Source organism: Heterodontus francisci, chromosome 6, assembly GCF_036365525.1.
Source record: "Heterodontus francisci isolate sHetFra1 chromosome 6, sHetFra1.hap1, whole genome shotgun sequence".
NCBI lineage: Eukaryota > Metazoa > Chordata > Chondrichthyes > Heterodontiformes > Heterodontidae > Heterodontus > Heterodontus francisci.
The window spans coordinates 65,456,986-65,479,943 of record NC_090376.1 but is presented as its reverse complement, the minus strand read 5'-3'; the positions used below and the strand labels follow the sequence as shown (position 1 = coordinate 65,479,943).

General features: G+C 44.3%; 1 protein-coding gene across 3 annotated transcripts in view; it reads left to right on the top strand.

Moving 5' to 3' along the window:
* The window catches only part of LOC137371359 (PC3-like endoprotease variant B), a 906,432-nt gene that overhangs the window by 801,518 nt on the left and 81,956 nt on the right, over positions 1-22,958 (top strand). For all 3 annotated transcript variants that reach the window (XM_068033824.1, XM_068033825.1, XM_068033826.1), the window contains one exon: positions 3,809-3,994. In XM_068033824.1, coding sequence (XP_067889925.1) covers positions 3,809-3,994 — 186 coding nt within the window. The remainder of the gene's footprint in view (positions 1-3,808; positions 3,995-22,958) is intronic.

The following is a 22,958-nucleotide window of genomic DNA, read 5'->3' as shown; positions in this document are numbered from 1 at the left end:
GACAGAAAAGAGTAAAAGAAATAAAGTGAAAAAGTTTGAGACAATATCTGAAGATGGTTTTGGTTACTGTTCTTCGAGCTCGCTGTAGAGTCCTTGATTGTAGGTAGGTCTTGCTTTTCATTGGGGCCCAGTATTCTTCTTATCCTTGTCCGATGTAGAAGACTTTTCTCTCTTGAGGTTCACATGTCTTCAGTGGGTCCAGAGGCTTGTGAGAAAGAGATGGGAGCAGACAGGAGAGGTCTACTGAGTCCCGGAGCAAATAGTCTCTCTGAGTTCAAACTATCTGTGCACAATTCAAAAACTCCCAGGTTGGCCAGCAGGTTAGTCATGTGACCAACTGGTTGAATCACTTCTGTGTTTGTGGATTCTCTTGTCCTAGCAAACCCTGGACTGTCTCCTCTTACACACAATATCTGGTGATCAAAGTCCATTTTAGGATAAGTGGATAAGGGAAATAACCTCTCTTAACCCTATTGGTATGCAAATGTCTTTCAGCCAAGTATCTGGCAGCCCTTGTAACAGGCCTTCTCTTCTTCCCAGCAACAATTTGAAATTTAATGTCGATATGGCGAAATTGATATGCCTCATTCTTGGCAGGTGGGGGCCCAGCATGACAATCTTAAGTTTATTAAAACAAAAGCAACTGCAAGCATTAAAAAGAAAGTTGTGCCTAAATCGGTGCTTATTATCAGAAAGAGATAACATAGTTTATATTGTGGCAGTTGATTAGAATAATTAGAATTTATAAGAATGTATTATAGTGTGAATAAAATGTCCCATTCCGAGTCACTTACTTACCTTGGAATGGCTTAGCTGCCCTAATGCTATTTGTTAAGTGTGTGAAGTTATCACATGTGAAATATTGATTTTATTAGGAATTCTAATGACTTCCTAATAGATCACATTAAATCAGGCTTCACCAGAGTCAGACTTATAACTGTGGAGGTATCAACCAAGTATTTTACCCATAAAATGGCCTCACTTAGTGATGCTTTGGTAAAGTAACTGGCTGGCACCTCGATGGTTATGGGGCTGACTCTTTGATGAAGCTGAATTTAATGTTGCAATCATATGTGAAGTTTTTCAGTGTTCTCAGCTGTGTACTTAACATAATAGTCTCACTGGTGTTAAAATGTAGGATAATTATATGTTGTTTGATGCACCACACTCATTTTACTGGTAATAGTGACAAGGGATTGAGATTGAGCACATGATGAGGCAGTCAGCGTGAACCCATACTAACCCAAGTTTGCTATCTCTAGTACAGTGCGTTTGATGTACAATTTTTGGAAGAGAAGTGATTGAAATGGTGACAATTATCAGAGCTACGGAATTGAATACTTTCCAGGTCAGCACAGCACAGGCGAAATGCAGATTAAAGCTAGCCTCTACATTGTTCTCAACGGACATGCCTGTGGTGGGGAACCTCACCTGCTGTTGGTGCTTATCAGATTATCACAGGCAGCATGCCTGTGATATTCTGATATCCATTAACAGCAAAGTTCTCTGCAACTGGCACATACTCAGAAAATTACCTCTACGTCTCAATGCCAACCCCAGAAAAACAGAACAACTGCACCAATATGATACTGCTAATCATAAAAACATTTTGGAGTAGAAATGTATCTTCTGCAGTCATGTAAAATAGGTAGTATTGGAGCACTAACAGGCACTTTTTTTTATTCTTTCATGGGATGTGGGTGTTGCTAGCTAGGCCAGCATTTATTGTCCATCCTTAATTGCCTTTGAGAAAGTGGAGGTGAGCTGCCTCTTGAACTGCTGCAGTCCTTCAGATGTAGATATACCAACAGTGCTGTTAGAAATATAGAAACATAGAAAAATAGCAGCAGGAGTAGGCCATTTGGCCCTTCGAGCCTGCTCCACCGTTCAATAAGATCATGGCTGATTATCCAAACTCAGTAACCTGTTCCCGCTTTCTCCCCGTATCCCTTGATCCAATTAGCTCTAAGAGCTATATTTAACTCTTCCTTGAATATATTTAATGATTTGGCCTCAACTGCTTTCTGTGGTAGAGAATTCCACAGGTTCACCACTTCTGGGTGAAGAAATCTCTCCTCATCTCAGTCCTAAATGGCTTGCCTCTTATCCTTAGACTGTGACCACTGGTCCTGGACTCCCCCGTCATCGGGAACATCCTTCCTGCATCTAGTCTGTCCAGTCCTGTTAGAATTTTGTAGTTTTCTATGAGATCCCCTCTCATTCTTCTAAACTCTAGTGAATACAAGCTTAATTGACCCAATCTCTCTCCATACGTCAGTCCTGCCATCAGATAATAATCTGCCTTTCTGTTTTTGCACCAAAGTGGATAACCTCACACTTATCCACATTATACTGCATCTGCATGTATTTGCCCACTCACTCAACCTGTCCAAATCACACTGGAGCTTCTCTGCATCCTCCTCATAGCTCACACTCCCACACAGCTTTGTGTCGTCTGCAAACTTGGATATATTACATTTCATTCCTTCATCATTAATATATATTGTGAATAGCTGGGGTCCTAGCACTGATCCCTGCGGTAACCCACTAGTCACTGCCTGCCACTCAGAAAAAGACCCGTTTATTCCTACTCTTTGTTTCCTGTCTGCCAATCAGTTCTTTATCCATGTCAGTACCTTACCCCCATCCCATGTGCTTTAATTTTGCACGGTAATCTCTTCTGTGGGACCTTATCGAAAGCCTTTTGAAAGTCCAAATACACCACATCCACTGGTTCTCCCTTATCTAACCAGTTACATCCTCAAAAAATTCCAGTAGATTTGTCAAGCCTGATTTCCCTTTCATAAATCCATGTTGACTTTGTACGATCCTGTCATTATTTTCCAAGTGCTCTGCTATTACATCTTTTATAATGGACTCTAGCATTTTCCCCACTACTGATGTCAGGCTAACTGGTCTATAATTCCCTGTTTTCTCTCTACCTTCTTTTTTAAATAGACATTAGCTACCCTCCAATCTGTTGGAACTGTTTCAGAGTCTATCGAATTTTGAAAAATGACCAGCAATGCAACTACTAGAAGGGAGTTCCAGGCTTTTGACCCATCAACAGTGAAGGAATGGCGGTATAGTCAGGATGGTTGCGTATAGCGGACAGCCAATCCCATATTTCCCATTTTGCCCCACCGGCTGAGATGAATTTCGATTGCTTTGTGCCAAGCATTGTCATTTTGGTACACTGCATCCATGTTTATCAAGATCTAGGTTGCAACTCCTCAGAAACAATGCATTTTAATTGCACTTTTTGTAGTTTAACTCATGTAAGAATTGAAAGGAAGGAAACTAACTCTACAGTTTAATTACCTATCTATATATTGTTAAAATTGGTATGTCCTGTAATCTAGCCACTCAAAATTCCTATACCAACACTGCCTATGAGGATTTCAGTGATAATTCTGTTCATACCCTGTAAACGTTTTAGGAGGGTGTTGCTATTAATAAGACAACCTGTAATGCCAGAATATTCAGTCTGAATGGAGTTGAAGTCAGACCCAGTAGAACATTAACATCCCTTCCCATTCTCCTCCTCCCAACCCCTTCATGTATGAATATAAAGGTTCTTATCCGATAGATTGACTGGTACACTAGGAATTATATGTAATGGTGATACAACACAAGAGTTATGGGATAAAATACAGTATAACTGCTGAAAGATGTTAATCATTTAGACATAGTTGGTCTTGAACATTTTATACATCTAGCAAAATCTTGTTTGTCTTCACTGGCTTCCAGTATTGGGTGGACAAGGTTTCCACATTTTACACATGCTTAAGTATTTTAACCTTTTCAGGTGACTATCAGCCTGTCAAGCATCTGTCGTGGTGATCTTGAAATTTATCTCATCTCTCCATATGGTACCAAATCTCAACTACTTGCAGTCCGTTCTGCAGATAACAGCAAAACAGGGCTAAAAAATTGGACATTCGTGAGTGTCCATTCTTGGGGGGAGAAACCTGAAGGACTCTGGATTCTTAATGTGAGTACTGTTTATTTTGTGTTTTTTTTCTTTTGGCTTGACTTGTTGATCCTCAGGATCCTCCTAGTTACTTTCAACCATTGCATGTGTTGGTTCAGCTCACAGAGCAGGACATGCATTCAAAAGACCTCTCCTCCCAGTTCGCATTAATTCTATACTTTGATTCATCATTTAAAATAAGGGAGAAAGAAATTGAACTTATACAGCATCATTCACAACCTCAAGATGTTCCAAAATGCTTCACAACCCATGAAATACTTTTGATGTGTTGTCACTGTTGTAATGTAGGTACTTGAATCTGTGATATTCTATATGGAATTTGTCCTGCCAGAGTTGTTTCTTCTCTCATCCCTTTCTTCATTATCATTTGTTGCTTCATTGTGACCTTTTTACCAGGCCAGCAAATATCCAATGAAAGAACCTGCAGAGAGGAAGCAACTTCAGTGGCCAGTGAGACAAGCATTTAAGTGTATGGCTTTCAGTTTGGACTCCAGTTTGAAACCGCTTACTATAGAAAGAATGTAGGAACAGGAGCAGGCCATTCAGCCCCTCAAGTCAGTTCTGGCATTTAATGAGATCATGGCTGATCTGTATCCTCATACCATCCACCTGCCTTGGCTCCATATTCTTTTACACTCTTGTATAGTAAACGTCTATCAAACTCAGATTTAAAATTATAAATTGACTGCTTTTTGTGAGAGAGAGTTCCACACTTCTCCCACCTGTTACTTGAAAACGTGTTTCCTAACTTTGCACCTGATAGTAAGGTTATGTCCCCTTGTCCTAGACTCCCTCACCAGCAGAAAAGGTTTCTCTCTATCTACCCTATGAATTGCTTTCAAAATCCTAAAAACTTCAATCAAATTACCTGTTAACCTCCTTTATTCTAGTTAATAAAAGTCTAGTTTATGTAATCTTTGCTCATAATCTAACCCTTGGAGCCCTGGTAATCAGCGATGCACTGGATACAGCAAAAGCTATGGACCCTGACAACATCCCGGCTGTAGTGCACCAATGCTAACCGTGCCTCCAGCCAAGCTATTCCAGTATAGTTGCAGCATTGGCATTAACCCAACAATGTGGAAAATTGCCCAGGTATGTCCTATCCACCAAGTGCATGACTGAATCCAATCCAGCCAATTACCATCCCATCAGCCCACTCTTAATCATCACCAAAGTGATGGAAGATGTCATCTCCAGTGCTATCAAGCGGCACTTACTCAACAGTAAGCTGTGCACCATTACCCAATTTTCTGTCCGTCAGGATCACTCAGTTCCAGACCTTGGTCCAAGCATGGACAAAAGTGCTGAATTCCAGAGGTGAGATGAAAGTGACTGCCCTTGACATCAAAGCAGCATTTGACAGAGTGTGGCATCAAGGAGCCTTTGTAAAATTGAATCAGGGTAACAACTGTCCACTGGTACAAGTCATACCTAACACAAAGGAAGATGGTTGTGGTTGTTGGAGGCCAATCATCTCAGCCCCAGGGCATTGCTGCAGGAGTTGCTCAGTGCAGTGTCCTACCATGCATCTTCAGTTGCTTCTTCAATAACCTACCCTGCATCATAAAGTCAAAAGTCGGGATGTTCACCAATGATTGCACAGTGTCCAGTTCCATTCACAATTCTTCAGATAATGAAGCAGTCTGGACACACATAGAGCAAGACCTGAACAACATTCAGGCTTGGGCTGATAAGTGACAAGTAACAATCGTGCCACATAAGTGCCAGGCAATGCCGACCTCCAACAAGAGAGAGTCCAACCATCTCCCTTTGCCATCCGTTGACTTAACCATTACTGAATCCCTCATTATCAATGGCCTGGGGGTTACCATGGACCAGAAACTTTACTTGTCGAGCTACATAAATATGTATAATTGATAAACATAAATACATTAAGAGTAAGAGGATAACTAAGGAGCGAGTAGGGCCCATAAAAGACCAAAAAGGTAATCTATGTGTAGGGGCAGAAGATGTTGGTATTGTTAGTAATGAATACTTTGTGTCTGTCTTCACAAAACAGGGGGACAATGCAGATATTGTAGTTAAGAAAGAGGGGTGTGAAGTATGATATGTGAAGTATGAAATGTGATAAACATAGGGAGAGAGGAAGTATTAATGGGGTTAGCATTGGGCCAGATGAAATGTACCCCAGGATGTTAAAAGAAGCAAGAGAAGAAATAGCGGAAAGTCTGACCATAATTTTCCAGTCCTCATTGGGTACAGGTGTGTTGCCGGAGGATTGGAGAACTGCTAACATTGTACATCTGTTTAAAAAGGGAGCAAGGGATAGACCATTACAAGCCAGTCAGTGTAACCTCAGTAGTGGCAAATGATTGGAATCTATTCTGAGACACAGGATAAACTGTCACTTAGAAAGGCACAGGTTAATCAAGGATAGTCAGCATGGATTTGTTAAGGGAAGATCTTGTTTGACCAAAATGATTGAATTTTTTGAAGAGTAACAAGGAAGATAGATGAGGGTAATGCAGTTGATGTGATCTACATGGATTTTAGCAAGGCTTTTGACAGGTCCCACATGGCAGACTGGTTAAAAAAATAAAATCCCATGGGATCCAGGGAAATGCAGCAAGGTAGATACAAAATTGGCTCAGTGGCAGGAAACAAAGGGTAATTGTTGACGGACGTTTTTGAGACTAGAGGGCTGTTTCCTGTGGTATTCTGCAGGGTGAGCCAGTACTGGGTCCCCTGCTTTTTGTTGTATATATTAACGATTTGGACATAAATGTAGGGGGCATGATCAAGAAGTTTGCAGACGACACAAAGATTGGCCGTTTGGTAGATAGCGAGGAGGATAGCTGTAGGCTGCAGGAAGATATTGATGGTCTGGTCAGATGGGCAGAAAAGTGGCAAATTAAATTCAACCCGGAGAATTGTTAAGTGATACATTTGGGGAGGTCAAACAAGGCAAAGGAATACACGATTAATGGGAAAATACTGAGAAGTATAGATGAAGTGAGGGACCTTGGAGTGAATGTGCACAGATCCCTAAAGGTAGCAGGGGAGGTCGATAAGGTAGTTAAGAAGACATATGGAATCCTTTCCTTTATTAGCCGAGACTTGGTTAAGGGAAGGGCATGATTGGCAACTAAATATCCCAGGATACCGATGCTTCAGGCGGGATAGAGAGGGAGGTAAAAGGGGTGGAGGAGTTGCATTACTGGTCAAAGAGGATATCACAGCTGTGCTGAAGGAAGGCACTATGGAGGACACGAGCTGTGAGGCAATATGGGCAGAACTCAGAAATAGGAACGGTGCGGTAACAATGTTGGGGCTGTACTACAGGCCTCCCAACAGCGAGCGTGAGATAGAGGTACAAATATGTAAACAGATTATGGAAAGCTGTAGGAGCAACAGGGTGGTGCTGATAGGAGATTTTAATTTTCCCAACATTGACTGGGATTCACTTAATGTTAGAGGTCCAGATGGAGCAGAAGTTGTAAGGAGCATCCAGGAGGGTTTTCTAGAGCAGTATGTAAATAGTCCAACTCGGGAAGGGGCCATACTGGACCTGGTGTTGGGAAATGAGCCGGGCCAGGTGGTTGATGTTTCAGTAGGGGACTACTTTGGGAATAGTGATCACAATTCCGTAAGTTTTAGAATACTCATGGACAAAGACGAGAGTGGTCCTAAAGGAAGAGTGCTAAATTGGGGGAAGGCCAACTATACCAAAACTCGGCAGGAGCTGGGGAATGTAGATTGGGAGCAGCTGTTTGAAGGGAAATCCACATTTGATATGTGGGAGGCTTTTAAAGAGAGGTTGATTAGCGTGCAGGAGAGACATGTTCCTGTGAAAATGAGGGGTAGAAATGGCAAGATTAGGGAACCATGGATAACAGGTGAAATTGTGAGACTAGCTAAGAGGAAAAAGGAAGCATACATAAGGTCTAGGCGGCTGAAGAAAGACGAAGCTTTGAAAGAATATCGGGAATGTAGGACCAATCTGAAACGAGGAATTAAGAGGGCTAAAAGGGGTCATGAAATATCTTTAGCAAACAGGGTTAAGGAAAATCCCAAAGCCTTTTATTCATATATAAGGAGCAAGAGGGTAACTAGAGAAAGGATTGGCCCACTCAAAGACAAAGGAGGAAAGTTATGCGTGGAGTCACAGAAAATGGGTGAGATTCTAAACGAGTACTTTGCATCGGTATTCACCGAGGATAGGGACATGATGGATGTTGAGGTTAGGGACAGATGTTTGATTACTCTAGGTCAAGTCGGCATAAGGAGGGAGGAAGTGTTGGGTATTCTAAAAGGCATTAAGGTGGACAAGTCCCCAGGTCCGGATGGAATCTATCCCAGGTTACTGAGGGAAGCGAGAGAGGAAATAGTTGGGGCCTTGACCGATATCTTTGCAACATCCTTAAACACGGGTGAGTTCCCGGAGGACTGGAGAATTGCTTATGTTGTCCCCTTGTTTAAGAAGGGTAGCAGGGATAATCCAGGTAATTATAGACCGGTGAGCCTGACGTCAGTGGTAGGGAAGCTGCTGGAGAAGATACTGAGGGATAGGATCTATTCCCATCTGGAAGAAAATGGGCTTATCAGTGATAGGCAACATGGTTTTGTGCAGGGAAGGTCATGTCTTACCAACTTAATAGAATTCTTTGAGGAAGTGACAAAGTTGATTGATGAGGGAAGGGCTGTAGATGTCATATACATGGACTTCAGTAAGGCGTTTGATAAGGTTCCCCATGGTAGGCTGATGGAGAAAGTGAAGGCGCATGGGGTCCAAGGTGTACTAGCTAGATGGATAAAGAACTGGCTGGGCAACAGGAGACAGAGAGTAGCAGTGGAAGGGAGTTTCTCAAGATGGAGACGTGTGACCAGTGATGTTCCACAGGGATCCGTGCTGGGACCACTGTTGTTTGTGATATACATAAATGATTTGGAGGAAAGTATAGGTGGTCTGATTAGCAAGTTTGCAGACGACACTAAGATTGGTGGAGTAGCAGATACTGAAGGGGACTGTCAGAGAATACAGCAAAATATAGATAGACTGGAGAGTTGGGCAGAGAAATGGCAGATGGAGTTCAATCAGGGCAAATGCGAGGTGATGCATTTTGGAAGATCCAATTCAAGAGTGAACTATACAGTAAATGGAAAAGTCCTGGGGAAAATTGATGTACAGAGAGATTTGGGTGTTCAGGTCCATTGTTCCCTGAAGGTGGCAACGCAGGTCAATAGAGTGGTCAAGAAGGCATACGGCATGCTTTCCTTCATCGGACGGGGTATTGAGTACAAGAGTTGGCAGGTCATGTTACAGTTGTATAGGACTTTGGTTCGGCCACATTTGGAATACTGCGTGCAGTTCTGGTCGCCACATTACCAAAAGGATGTGGATGCTTTGGAGAGGGTGCAGAGGAGATTCACCAGGATGTTGCCTGGTATGGAGGGCGCTAGCTATGAAGAGAGGTTGAGTAGATTAGGATTATTTTCATTAGAAAGACGGAGGTTGAGGGGGGACCTTATTGAGGTGTACAAAATCATGAGAGGTATAGACAGAATGGATAGCAAGAAGCTTTTTCCCAGAGTGGGGGATTCAATTACAAGGGGACACGAGTTCAAAGTGAAAGAGGAAAAGTTTAGGGGGGATATGCGTGGAAATTTCTTTACGCAGAGGGTGGTGGGTGCATGGAACGCTTTGCCCGCGGAGGTGGTAGACGCGGGCACGATAGCGTCTTTTAAGATGTATCTAGACAGATACATGAATGGGCAGGAAGTAAAGAGATACAGACCCTTAGAAAATAGGCGACAGGTTTAGATAGAGGATTTGGATCGGCGTAGGCTTGGAGGGCCGAAGGGCCTGTTCCTGTGCTGTAATTTTCTTTGTTCTTTTCTTTATATGGAATATAAGAGCAGGGAGGATATGCTGGAACGGTATAACGCCTTGCTTGGTTAGGCCACAACTTGAGTACTGTGTGCAGTTCTGGTCAACTCATTACAGAAAGGATGTAATCACACTCGAGAGGGTACAAAGGAGATATATGAGGATGTTGCCAGGACTGGAAAAATGTAGCTATGAGGAAAGATTGGATAGGCTGGGGTTGTTCTCCTTGGAACAGAGAAGGCTGAGGGGAGATCTGATTGAAATCTACAAAATTTTGAGGGGCCTATTCACTTTAGCAGAGAGGTCAGTGATTAGGGGGCATAGATTTAAAGTGATTGGTGGAAAGATTAGAGGGGAAATGAGGAAAAATGTTTTCACCCAGAGGGTGGTTGGGGTCTGGAACTGACTACCTGAAAGGGTAGTTGAGGCAGAAACCCTCAACTCACTCAAAATGAGTCTGGATATGTACCTTAAGTGCAGTAATCTGCAGGGCTACGGACCAAATGCTGAAAGGTGGGATTAGAATGGGTGAGTCGTTTTTTGGCCGGCACAGACATGATGGGCCAAGTGGCCTCTTTCTATGCCTTAAACATTCTATAATTCTATGATTCTAAGAGCAGCTCAGAAGCTGGGTATTCTGTGATGAGTAACTCAACTCCTGACTCCCAAAGACTGTCTACAAGGCACAAGTCAGGAATGTGATTGAATACTCTCCACTTGCCTGGATGGATACAGTTCCAGCAACACTAAAGAAACCCAACACCATCCAAGAAAAAGCAGCGAGCTTGATTAGCACCCCATCCACTACCTTAAACATTCAATCCCTCCATCACCGGCACACTAAAGCTGCAATGTGTGCTGTCTACAAGATGCACTGCTACAACTCACTGAGGCTTTTTTGACACCATTTTCCAAACCTGTGACCTCTGCCACCTGGAAGAACTGGGGCAGCTGGTACATGGGAACAGGACCACCTCCAAGTCTACACCATCCTGAATTGGAAATAGATTGCCAATCCTTCATTGTCGCTGGGTCAAAATCCTGGAACGCCTTCCTAACAGCACCGTGGGTTTATCTTCACCACATAGACTGCAGCAGTTCAAGAAGGCAGCTTATCACCATCTTCTCAAAGGTAATTAAGGATGGGCAATAAATACTAGCCTCACCAGTAATGCCCATATCCTGTGAACAAATAAAAAATACTATTTCCACGGCCAATACATCCTTTTTAAGGTGCAGTGTCCAGAACTATACACAGTACTCCAGATGTGGTCTAAACAGGGCTCTTTATAACTGTACCAAAACTTCCTCCCCTTTATATTCTTGCCCTCTAGTTAGAAAAGTTAATTTTCCATTAGCCTTTTTGATTATTTTTTATACCTGACTACTCCATTTTTGTGATCTGTGTACATGGATTCCGAAATCTCTTTGAACCTCCAATGTTGCTAGCTTTTGGGATCAATCCACTAGAGTGACTAGGCTGCTCCACCACTGGGGCTACCAGACCACTCAAATACTGGGGCTACCATGTTGCTTAACCACTGAAGCTACTAGGCTGTTCAACTACTGGACCTACCACCACACTTAAGTAAAGCAGCTGCTATGCCATTTAACATTGCCAATCTTCTTTGGCCTCCTTGTCTCCAGAGACTATGGGTAAGCGCCTAGAGGTGGTCAGTGGTTTGTGGAGCAGCGTCTGGAGTGGCTATAAAGGCCAATTTTAGAGTGACAGACTCTTCCACAGGTGCTGCAGATAAAATTGGTTGTCGGGGCTATTACACAGTTGGCTCTCTCCTTGCACTTCTGTCTTTTTTCCTGCCAACTGCTAAGTCTCTTTGACTCGCCACTCTTTAGCCCCGCCTTTATGGCTGTCTCTGGCAATCACTGACAATTGACTCCCACGACTTGTGGTCAGTGTCACAGGACCTCATGTCGCATTGGCAGACATCTTTAAATTGGAGATATGGATGGCCGGTGGGCCTGATACCAGTGACGAGCTTGCTGTACAATGCATCCTTGCGGATCTTGCCATCTTCCGTGCGGCTCACAATAGCAACAAGATAACACCAAATTAGAGATCTTTCTGATTACTTGATGGGAATTTTTTTTTTTTAATTTGTTGACCTGGATAGAGGGGTGGTGGGGTGGGCTGTTATACTTAACTTGGTTGATGGGTTCTGCAGTTTATGAAACTACTGAAGGTTGCAAATAGACCAAGCTGTGGTGTCACTCCTTGCAGTAGGCACAGAGGACTTAAAGGGACACTGGTTTAATTAAAAATTTAGAGTATATTTTTTCATTTGTTTCCAAACACACAATGGAATAAGATAAATTTCTTTAAAATACATCATTGCATTTAAGTCAAAAATAATAATTTTTCTTTCTCCCTCTTTAAATAGAACGATTTGCCAAACACTTTTTAATGAGAACTTGCTTCTTTAAAAAGCAGGTCACCATCCATAACCCTTAAAAAGTCAAAAGTACAATGCATAATTAACTTCGGTTTTTGTAGTGTCTATTTCTGCTCTTTTGTTAAAAATTGTTGAATTAACTTAAAATCTGAAAATTCCTTTAACTACACATGAGAAATTTGTGATTTAAAGGTATGGAAAGTGCTGGTGACATTGTCAGGAAGAATGGGCTCGGGAGGGTTCCTGAGCCCAACAACGTGAGGCAGCTGAATTAACATGCTGAAATATCCCAGGTTAATGAATATATCACTGTTCAGCCCCTTCATAACCATTATTTGAGCCTGGAGATAGGATTGCAGCTGAATTAACTGTCAAGTCTTTTTGTTTTTTTTAATAATATATACCAGCCAATAATCTCCCACAAATCGACAAGAAAGAATTGTTGGTAAACTCACTTGATGCCACAGTCATTAATTAGTACAAAGATCATTCCATGTCAGTAATATGGGACATACAGAAAACCACTACCGGCACAAGAACAGAACCAAAACTACCTCGTCAAATTAGCAGTAGGTATTATGACCGCACAATTTGGCTCCATAATGCCGCTGGTGCCTGAAACTTCAAAAGTGTCATCTGGATTGCTTTCAGCCACTTTCCGCATGGCACGTCCTGACTGTAAGGATCTTAATGTGGGCATGCTATGCGTGCGCTGGAAGCATGCACAGTGGATGGATCATGATGTCAAACTGCGTCTAATGCTGATTTAGTGCACAAACAGCCATTTTGGACCTCACAGGTTCTGTTAACATCCTCTCTTAATCATTCCAAAATGAGGGACACCCTCACTAGCACTATTTAAAAGGATCACCATGGAACGTCCAGGTGAGGTGGTTTTCACTTTCTTTTGCTGCGTGAGTGGAAATACTCTGGCCGGAAATCTACCCCCGCTGCCCCCACCAAAGAGCAGGCTGATGGCGGATAGAGGGGGGGGTCCTAAAATGGAGTGGGAGGCTTAGAGGCCCTTCCCGACCTGGTCCTGCCTCCGCCACCAGTTTACGAGAGGCGACGGCGGTAGGAAACGGCCCGCCTGCCCCAAGCCAGTCAAGGCTCTGAAGTGACGGCCACTCAAGGGGTTCCGCCCGCTGCCACGGGGATTTTACCATTGGCAGGCAGGCGGACCGGGCCTGAGAAAAGCCACCTGACAAAAATAGGTGGCCTTCTGATGGCCTGGCAGGGGGCCCACTGATCGGGCACCCCCGATGCTCCAACTACCCCCAACGCCCCACACATGCCTCCCCAATCGACCTCCCCTTGCCTCGCCGGGGCCCGACCGATCATCCCCAGCAAGGCCCCCAATACATACTTCTTTTGCAGCCCCTCTTTCTTCATCTTGAAGCAGGGTGTAGTCCCAGCAGTGGCCACTGCTCCCAGTGGCGCTGCTGGCAATAAGAGCTGCTGGCCCACTGATTGGCTAGCAGCTCCATTCGGCGGGACTTCCTGCTTCAATGAAGTGGTAGTCTCCCCTAAGACCAATTAAGGGCCTGGGGACTGTAAAATCTGGTCTGGATCCCCAGGCCGGGCGGGAGCACCACCGACTCTTTGGTCAGTGGATGGCTCCTGTCCGACAAGCAAAAAACTCCAGCCTCTGTTGAGTGTCATTGGAGGAGTTTGGAAAACTTTTTGGATTCACAAGTTAGTGGGCTGGACTTTGGGAGGGAGGTCAGAGGAGTTGGAAGGCCTGTCAGGAGAAAGCCTGCTTCATTAATGGGGGTGATAGTTGCAATTCTTCTTGGTCTGTAGCATGACTTGGAGTTGGAACACAGGGTTTAGAGAGGGAAGGCTGTGCTCAGAGGGAGGAAGAGGGCTCTCAATAGAAGGCCATACCCACCAAGGGTCTTCAGGGTGCACTTGTCCTACCTCCACCTCAGCCAGCAACAGTATCTGAGGCTGCTACGATTCACCAAGGAGGTGGGCACTAACTTGTGCCACCTTCTACATTCGGACCTAGAGCTGCAGAACAGGGTGAAGAAAGCGCAGTCAGTGACTGTGAAGATAACTGTGGTTTTCGATTTCAAGAGATACCACTCCATATACCCGCAGTTGGTTTGCAACCATGTTCAGAGGATCCTGTCAGTAAATGCCCACTCCTGGCAGTAGCCACAACGCATTCATCCTGTGACTGTCAGCCATACTACCATCTTTGGGCCACCGTGATGAACTGGAAGCTGCCTGCCTGATGATAAGGGCTATCATCTCTATGCCTGCCCCACGATTTCCCTCCTCAACCCAACCACATGTGGACATCACAAACTTGAAGACGTGCTCTGTCAAGTACTGGCAGATTTCACCTCAGCAGTCCAGAGAACAGAATTTTTCAGGACTCCAATTGCTTGCCTCACAATGTTTCTAGCAGAAGCATGGGACTCACTATACATGCATACAGTCTGCTGTGTCCTCCACAATCTGGCTCTCCTGAGGACACAGTCCTTGCCAGCTGGCCTTCGGCCGATACCTCAGGAGGAGGAGGAGGAAGAACAGGAGGAGGAGGAGAAGGAAGGGAGAAGTAGAAGCATAAAGAGGTGTCTGGAATCCCTTCACTCCGGACAGGCTGTCAGTAAGTGTGTAGTGGATTATGATCCTAGGCCCTTTTTGGGGCTATCCCGGATCAGGTGATTGCTCTAAACTTAAGGTTGGGAAAGACAGCTCCAAAAAAACTGAATGGGTCTGAAGGACTGATCTAACTCTCCCGAAAGGAAAGGAACCAGCTGAGAATGTTACTGTCCTCCAGATAGCCTTTTTAACATGTTTCATCCAGATCATAACAATCCAGATATTATGAGGGTCCATGAATCTCTGGTCAGTAACGTACCTCCCCCCAACAAATAGTATAAGGAGGCAGGTTCACAAGTTAGCAATTCAGAAGATAATGTGAGACAACATAAATTCTAAATTGGATAAAAGTTTATTAAAGAATCAAACATGCAATTCATAGTTGGTGAGATAGTCAATTGCAACGTTAATAGTTCTAGGAAAAGATAGAAAGTAAAATCTTATTTCTAATAGAGAATCCAATTTTTAAATCCAAATAGTGTGACAGTAAAATATTTAAGTAGGATATCCATCAATTATTAAAGTTAAATTTGCCTTTAATCCCCAAATAGAAGACCACAGTTAGTGAGATACCTCGGTCATAGTTAAGGGGAGAATTATCATTGCCTCACTCCAGTAGTCATACCTTTACCATGACGGATGCTGTAGTGAGTCCAACAAATCTAAAAATCCAATGTGTGCTTCCAATATTTATACTATTTTTCAAGTTGCATAATTAATTTCTTATGTATGGGGGTGTTACCTCAACTGTAAGTAAGTTCGTCCCCTTTATTTCCCAAATAAGGCTGTATAACTGTTAATTTCTAGGTAGGGTCCATCCTCTTTGATTCCTAAGAAACGTCGTATAACTGTTAATTTCTAGGTAAGATCCGGGCCTCTTTGATTTCTTAGAAAGCTAGGCTGGTAGCAAGCTGCAACCCTCATGATGGTCAATTTTTCATTAGTCATCTGTGTTTCAAGATTATAATTCAGTTTTTGTGTTTGGTGAGAGCTTTGTCAAAAAGTCAGTTGACTGTGGTTTAGGGCTATCACCATAAAACCATCTTACCAAATATTACACTGTGGTAGCTTTTGTGACAGTTTGCTAAACTGTGTTGTCAATGTTTTACCCTGTGGTGAGGTTCGTGACTTTAGGAGCGAATCGCTCTTATCAGAAGTTGTCTTTATGAGGCAACCTTTTCACTGAGGCTCATGACCATTTAGTATTATAGAGATGAACTTTTAACTTTTTAGGAAGATGAAACCTTTTTCAATTTTTTAATCCCTCATGCATATACCCTTCATTATGGCCAGATTCCTTCACAAGTGGCAATTCGGACTCCAGTTCCCCTGAAATCTTATCCCCACATCACCGTTGCTGCACAAGTCTAACTCTTCAATCGTTCTGCTATGAACGATCACAGTGTCCTCTTGGCCAAAATCCTGAAATAAAAGCCACTGCCAAAACAACCATTCCATAACAACTTTATCGAACAACACATCCAATAATACAAACAAAACTGAACTATTTACCCTTGCACATTCCGTTAGTGTCTGTCTTGTGGGTGCCTTTGCCTGGCCTGATGCTCCCTGAGGCTGCAGCACGGCTGATGGAAGGATGCTGAATTGCAGTGGGGGAGACTGCAGATGGTCTTGCAGGACGCCCTCGAGAAGCTCTGGGCCTTGAGGGCTTGACTTCAGATCTCATCATCTCGACATAGGGGGGTGGCGACAGTCTGGGCCCTAGGCAACAGCAAGGGCACTGATGGCATGGCGATGGTGGGAGCATGGATGCTGACATCCTGAGAGAGGACAGCATGTTTATGCACCACAGAGCTACTGTCACCCCCCAGGCAACATCTCAGCGATTCTAGTAATCTCCTGGAGTACAGTTTGCTGGACTGCTGTTATAGCCTGTAGGCCCCTTTGATGACTGGTATCCACAGCCATGAAGGCAGTAGTCTGAGCCTGCATGACCTCAGTCCCAGTTTCCATTGGAACACTAAGATGTTGGGTGTCTTCTGCTGGCACTGCAGTGGAAGCTAAGACATCACACCAGATGTTGCATCACTGCTGGGTCCGTAAGTGTTCTCATGGAGTTGGCGACCACTTCCACACTGGAAAGGATGGGGCTCCAAGCTCTGCTAGAAGCTCTGTGCCAAGTTGGAGCCAGACTCCTCCATGCTCCTGAGCAGTGACAACAGGCTCTGTGGCAGGCCTGCCAATGCACCAAGCATCTTGGTGTGTATGCCCATTAGCGTTCTCCTGTACACTGCCACACTCTATCCTTTCCCCCTGTCCTGACTGCAACTTACTCATGCCCAGTGACTCACCATGTGCTGATCCCAATTGTGCATTAACCTCTTAAGTATCTGAGCTGGTGGCTGCGATTGTTGGATCAAGTGATGGTTCTTCTTCATCAAACATCTGCCGTTGCTCATGCCCTTCATGGTGAGGCTGCACTGGTTGGTTGGGCAGCAGTTCTTAACTATCTGAAAGCAAAAATAGAGAAGGAGAGGGTTGGGATGAGGGAAGGTACTGGGATGGAAAGCAAGCAGTTCATAGTCGTACCATCTGCAGTTTTCACTTCATGCCAGATAGCAGGATGAGGGTGAAGTGGGATTAGAGAGGGTCCATAGGCAGTGACATATCATCATCCTGAATGTTCTTGGCGACACCAAATGCCAATTCTACGCTGCTCCCTGCAGTTATGTACAACCTTTTCCGGCAAGAGAGAGGGAAGAATGTCATTGAGTGTTTTGCAATGTGCTTGGGTAATGTGCCTGGGTCATAACGGAATAGCTAGAAGTATGTAGAAGCTTCAAGAAGTGGATGGATTGGTAAGCAGGTGAGGGTGAGGTGGAGCATCTGAATGTTAGACATGAGCCCTGATTGCTGACTGGTGAATGGATGGGACTGTGGTACATTGAGCAGCATGAAAAATTGGTAGTACAAGGGGTAGGAAATGTCATTTGATGAGACATTCACTGACCTTGACCACGCAAGGTCATTGAACTTTTTCTGGCACTGCAGTCAGGTCCCTGGGACTAGACTCCAGGACTTCATGCCCTGGACACCTACCCCTATTCCCTTCGCAGCATGTGCTTTGAGGGTTTCTTGGCCTTCTGTGGAAACATGACCTGTCTTCTCCTCTCGACCTCTATCACTAAGGCCTCCAATGCTGCATCCGAGACCTGGGGGCCTTCTCTCTGCTCTATTGCTCCTTTAGTAGTGCTGTTCCTTCCACCAAAGCCTTCCTGAGACTGTTGCACCAGCTGCTGTAGCCTAAGTGCACCTCCCCTTTAAGAGAGCCAGGCCACCTTTAAGAAATACAGGCTAGCTGTGCATTGTACTCTTCTTTCTTTCTTCTTCTTTTGGCCTACTTATCTCGAGAGACAATGGGTAAGCGCCTGGACGTGGTTAGTGGTGTGTGGAGCAGCACCTGGAGTGGCTATAAAGGCCAATTCTAGAGTGACAGGCTCTTCCACAGGTGCTGCAGAAAAATTTGTTTGTCGGGGCTGTTACACATTTGGCTCTCCCCTTGTGCCTCTGTCTTTTTTCCTGCCAACTGCTAAGTCTCTTCGACTCGCCACACTTTAGCCCCACCTTTATGGCTGCCCACCAGCTCTGGCGAACGCTGGCAACTAACTCCCACGACTTGTGATCAATGTCACAGGACTTCATGTCGCGTTTGCAGACGTCTTTAAAGCGGAGACATGGACGGCCGGTGGGTCTGATACCAGTGGCGAGCTCGCTGTACAATGTGTCTTTGGGGATCCTGCCATCTTCCACGCGGCTCACGTGGCCAAGCCATCTCAAGCGCCGCTGACTCAGTAGTGTGTATATGCTGGGGATGTTGGCCACCTCGAGGACTTCTGTGTTGGAGATACGGTCCTGCCACCTGATGCCAAGTATTCTCCGGAGGCAGCGAAGATGGAATGAATTGAGACGTCGCTCTTGGCTGACATACGTTGTCCAGGCCTCGCTGCCATAGAGCAAGGTACTGAGGACACAGGCTTGATACACTTGGACTTTTGTGTTCCGTGTCAGTGTGCCATTTTCCCACACTCTCTTGGCCAGTCTGGACATAGCAGTGGAAGCCTTTCCCATGCGCTTGTTGATTTCTGCATCTAGAGACAGGTTACTGGTGATAGTTGAGCCTAGGTAGGTGAACTCTTGAACCACTTCCAGAGCGTGGTCGCCAATATTGATGGATGGAGCATTTCTGATGTCCTGCCCCATGATGTTCGTTTTCTTGAGGCTGATGGTTAGGCCAAATTCATTGCAGGCAGCCGCAAACCTATCGATGAGACTCTGCAGGCACTCTTCAGTGTGAGATGTTAAAGCAGCATTGTCAGCAAAGAGGAGTTCCCTGATGAGGACTTTCCGTACTTTGGACTTCGCTCTTAGACGGGCAAGGTTGAACAACCTGCCCCCTGATCTTGTGTGGAGGAAAATTCCTTCTTCAGAGGACTTGAACGCATGTGAAAGCAGCAGGGAGAAGAAAATCCCAAAAAGTGTGGGTGCGGGAACACAGCCCTGTTTCACGCCACTCAGGATAGGAAAGGGGTCTGATGAGGAGCCACCATGTTGAATTGTGCCTTTCATATTGTCATGGAATGAGGTGATGATACTTAGTAGCTTTGGTGGACATCCAATCTTTTCTAGTAGTCTGAAGAGACCACGTCTGCTGATGAGGTCAAAGGCTTTGGTGAGATCAATGAAAGCGATGTAGAGGGGCATCTGTTGTTCGCGGCATTTCTCCTGTATCTGACGAAGGGAGAACAGCATGTCAACGGTCGATCTCTCTGCACGAAAGCCACACTGTGCCTCAGGGTCGACGCGCTCGGCCATCTTCTGGAGCCTGTTTAGAGCAACTCGAGCAAAGACTTTCCCCACTATGCTGAGCAGGGAGATTCCACGGTAGTTGTTGCAGTCACTGTGGTCACCTTTGTTTTTATAGAGGGTGATGATATTGGCATCGCGCATGTCCTGAGGTACTGCTCCCTCGTCCCAGCACAGGCATAGCAGTTCATGTAGTGCTGAGAGTATAGCAGGCTTGGCATTCTTGATTATTTCAGGGGTAATGCTGTCCTTCCCAGGGGCTTTTCCGCTGGTTAGAGAATCAATGGCATTACTGAGTTCCGATTTTATTGGCTGTACGTCCAGCTCATCCATGACTGGTAGAGGCTGGGCTGCATTGAGGGCAGTCTCAGTGACAACATTCACCCTGTAGTACAGTTCTAGGTAGTGCTCAACCCAGCAGTCCATTTGTTTGCGTTGGTTAGTGATTATGTCCCCTGATTTAGATTTGAGGGGGGCGATCTTCTTGATGGTTGGCCCAAAAGCTCTCTTAATGCCATCATACATTCCTCTGATGTTTCCGGTGTCTGAGGCCAGCTGAATATGACTGCATAGGTGTTGCCAGTAGTCGTTTGTGCAGCGCCTGGCTGTTCTTTGTGTAGTGCTTCTGGCTGCTTTAAGTGCTACGGATGTTAATTCGCTGGGGGCTTTCTTGTAGTTCAACAGTGCCGTCTGTTGCACCTCCCCTTTAAGAGAGCCAGGCCACCTTTAAGAAATACAGGCTAGCTGTGCATTGTACTAGTCAAGCATATACCTTGACTCCCTGCTGAGCGTGCAGCCAGTCAGCGTGCATTTCACACTGAGCTGCACACTACAATCATTTTGATGAGGAGGCAACCTGCCTCAACGGGTATAGGTATGGAGTCATCACGCATTGTGATCCCGTGCCTGATATTGGGCCCAATCCAGTTTTTACCCTATTAGTTTTAAAGCAGGTTTCAGCAGGCTCCCTCGATGACTTCCTCAATTAGTTGAAGCATTGAGTAGCTGGCCTATAAAGATCAGGAAGACCCAAGGTTGGATTGCCATTCTCTTTTGAAGTAGCTCATCTCAGCTCAACAAGCAGCAAGGACAGTAAAATTAACTTTGGTGCTGTTGAGTTAGAGAGGGGAAAATCTCGCAGGTTTACCTCTCCAGATCACTGCGCAGGGAGCCCTGATGAAAGGTGCATATATAAAAACCTGGCCTGAAACGTTAACTCTGCTTCTCTCTCCACAGATGCTGCCAGACCTGCTGAGTATTTCCAGCATTTGTTTTTATTTCAGATTTCCAGCATGTGCAATATTTTGCTTTTATTACATAAAGACCCTAGTTGGGCTCAGGTGTGATGCCCCCAGCAGTGTTGAGTAGCCTGCTGACAGGCATTGTCAAGGTTTTTACATGAACAATAGCCACTTGAGTGAGGTACCAGAGGAAGCCTGGGATCAGTTTACCTCAGCAAAAGACTTTCCCTGCTGGAAAGAGAAAGGGAGGGAGGACCATTACGGGAAAAAGAGGAGAAAGGTGTAATGATGTTGGTATACTGCTCAAACCTTTCCTTGTGCCTCATAATGCCACCTGATCCCTCCGATTATATTATAACCTTAGATAATTTCCAGTTCAGCATTTTCTCCAAAACATACTGTAGTCTTAAGACTATTATTCTTTTAGGTGGTTTATGTAGCCACCAGATGTTGAGATGAGATGAGCCTTTAGAGCGATCAGGCAGCTTCAACTATTAATTCAGCTCCAACACAACATCAGGCTCAGTCACCCCTCCAAGTCAATTCCTTCAGAGAATGTCATCACAGAAGGGGGTAATGTCTTGAGCTGCAATAATAACACAATGAAGTTGCAACATTTTATTGAACTGGCTCCAAATACAGACCTTCAGAGATTTAACAATCAGTACACATTCTGATGCTTAATAAGGATATTTGAAGCAGTTTAAATGAGCAAAACAAATTGAAGCACAGTGCCCTGGTTGTTCAAAAACTTTGCCACAAATTAGCCCACTAGGACTGGCATTCCCGCTTTTGCTAATTTTAGTGAACAGTAGATGGAAATAAAAAATGCCATCCGTAGAAATCACTAATGTACTATTCGGCAATGTTTAACATTGGTGTGATAAATCCTACCCCTCCAGTAATAGTCTGATAAATATTAGCAAAAAGAGTAACAAGGCAGATTTTTTACTGGTTTAGGCCAAATACAATTGATGCAATTACATTACACAGTGTTCAGCATGTGCACAGTCAACTTGCAAGGTGTATAATTCACTCCAGACAGATCTTGCGTAAATGAGGTTAATGGGGTCCAATTTCAAAGGATCACTACAGCAATGATAAAAGTCTGGGCCTCTTCAGTAAACTGAGATTTTCTCTTTTATTTTTGAACTACTCTTCACAAAAGCTGCTCACTGTACGATTGGATTAATACATTTTTCAACTTTTACATTGGTTAATTTGAATATTAGCAGACGATTATTGCAAATGTGTTTGATGGATTGCTATTATTTATAGTTAGCACTAATGAAATAATTTTCTCAAAAATCTTACCTTCTAAGTTATGTGTTCTCTACCTTTTGTTAGTAGGTTGCTAATATAATAAAAATTGAGCATTCCATCTGTTTTTAACAGAAGATGAAAAGTTGGTCCAAATTTGTTTTGCATCCGAGATCGCTACGTAATGATTGCAAACTTTTTTATTCATTCATAGGATGTGAGCATCGCTGGCAAGGCCAGCATCTATTGCCCATCCCTAGTTGCACTTGAGAAGGTGGTAGTGAGCTGCCTTCTTGAACCACTGCAGTCCGCATGGTGAAGGTACTCCCACAGTGTTGTTAGGGAGGAACTTCCAGGATTTTGATCCAATGATGATGAAGGAACAGTGATTAATCATGAGTGGCAAGCAGTAGTTTGTTCCTAGCACACAAGGAATAGAGCAATGGATCAGTCGCCCAGAGCACTATCACACACTGATTCAAGGACAGCTCAAGGATAGCATCAGCAAGGGCCTCAGACCAGGTCATCTGCCTGCTCTGTTAGCTGGAGGATAATTCATGAGGCAAGGAGAAGTGGGAGAAAATAATTTTAATGTGTTCAAACTGTGCTGTTGCATTAGAATCTGAATTAGAATGAATATTTCTGTCTTTTTTGAAAGGCTATCTACCACAAATCTTACTACAGGAAGAAAAAAGTCACAAGAATGTAGAGATGCCATTTTCTATGAATTAAAGGCTGTGTAAATGCTCATAGATAAGAGTATG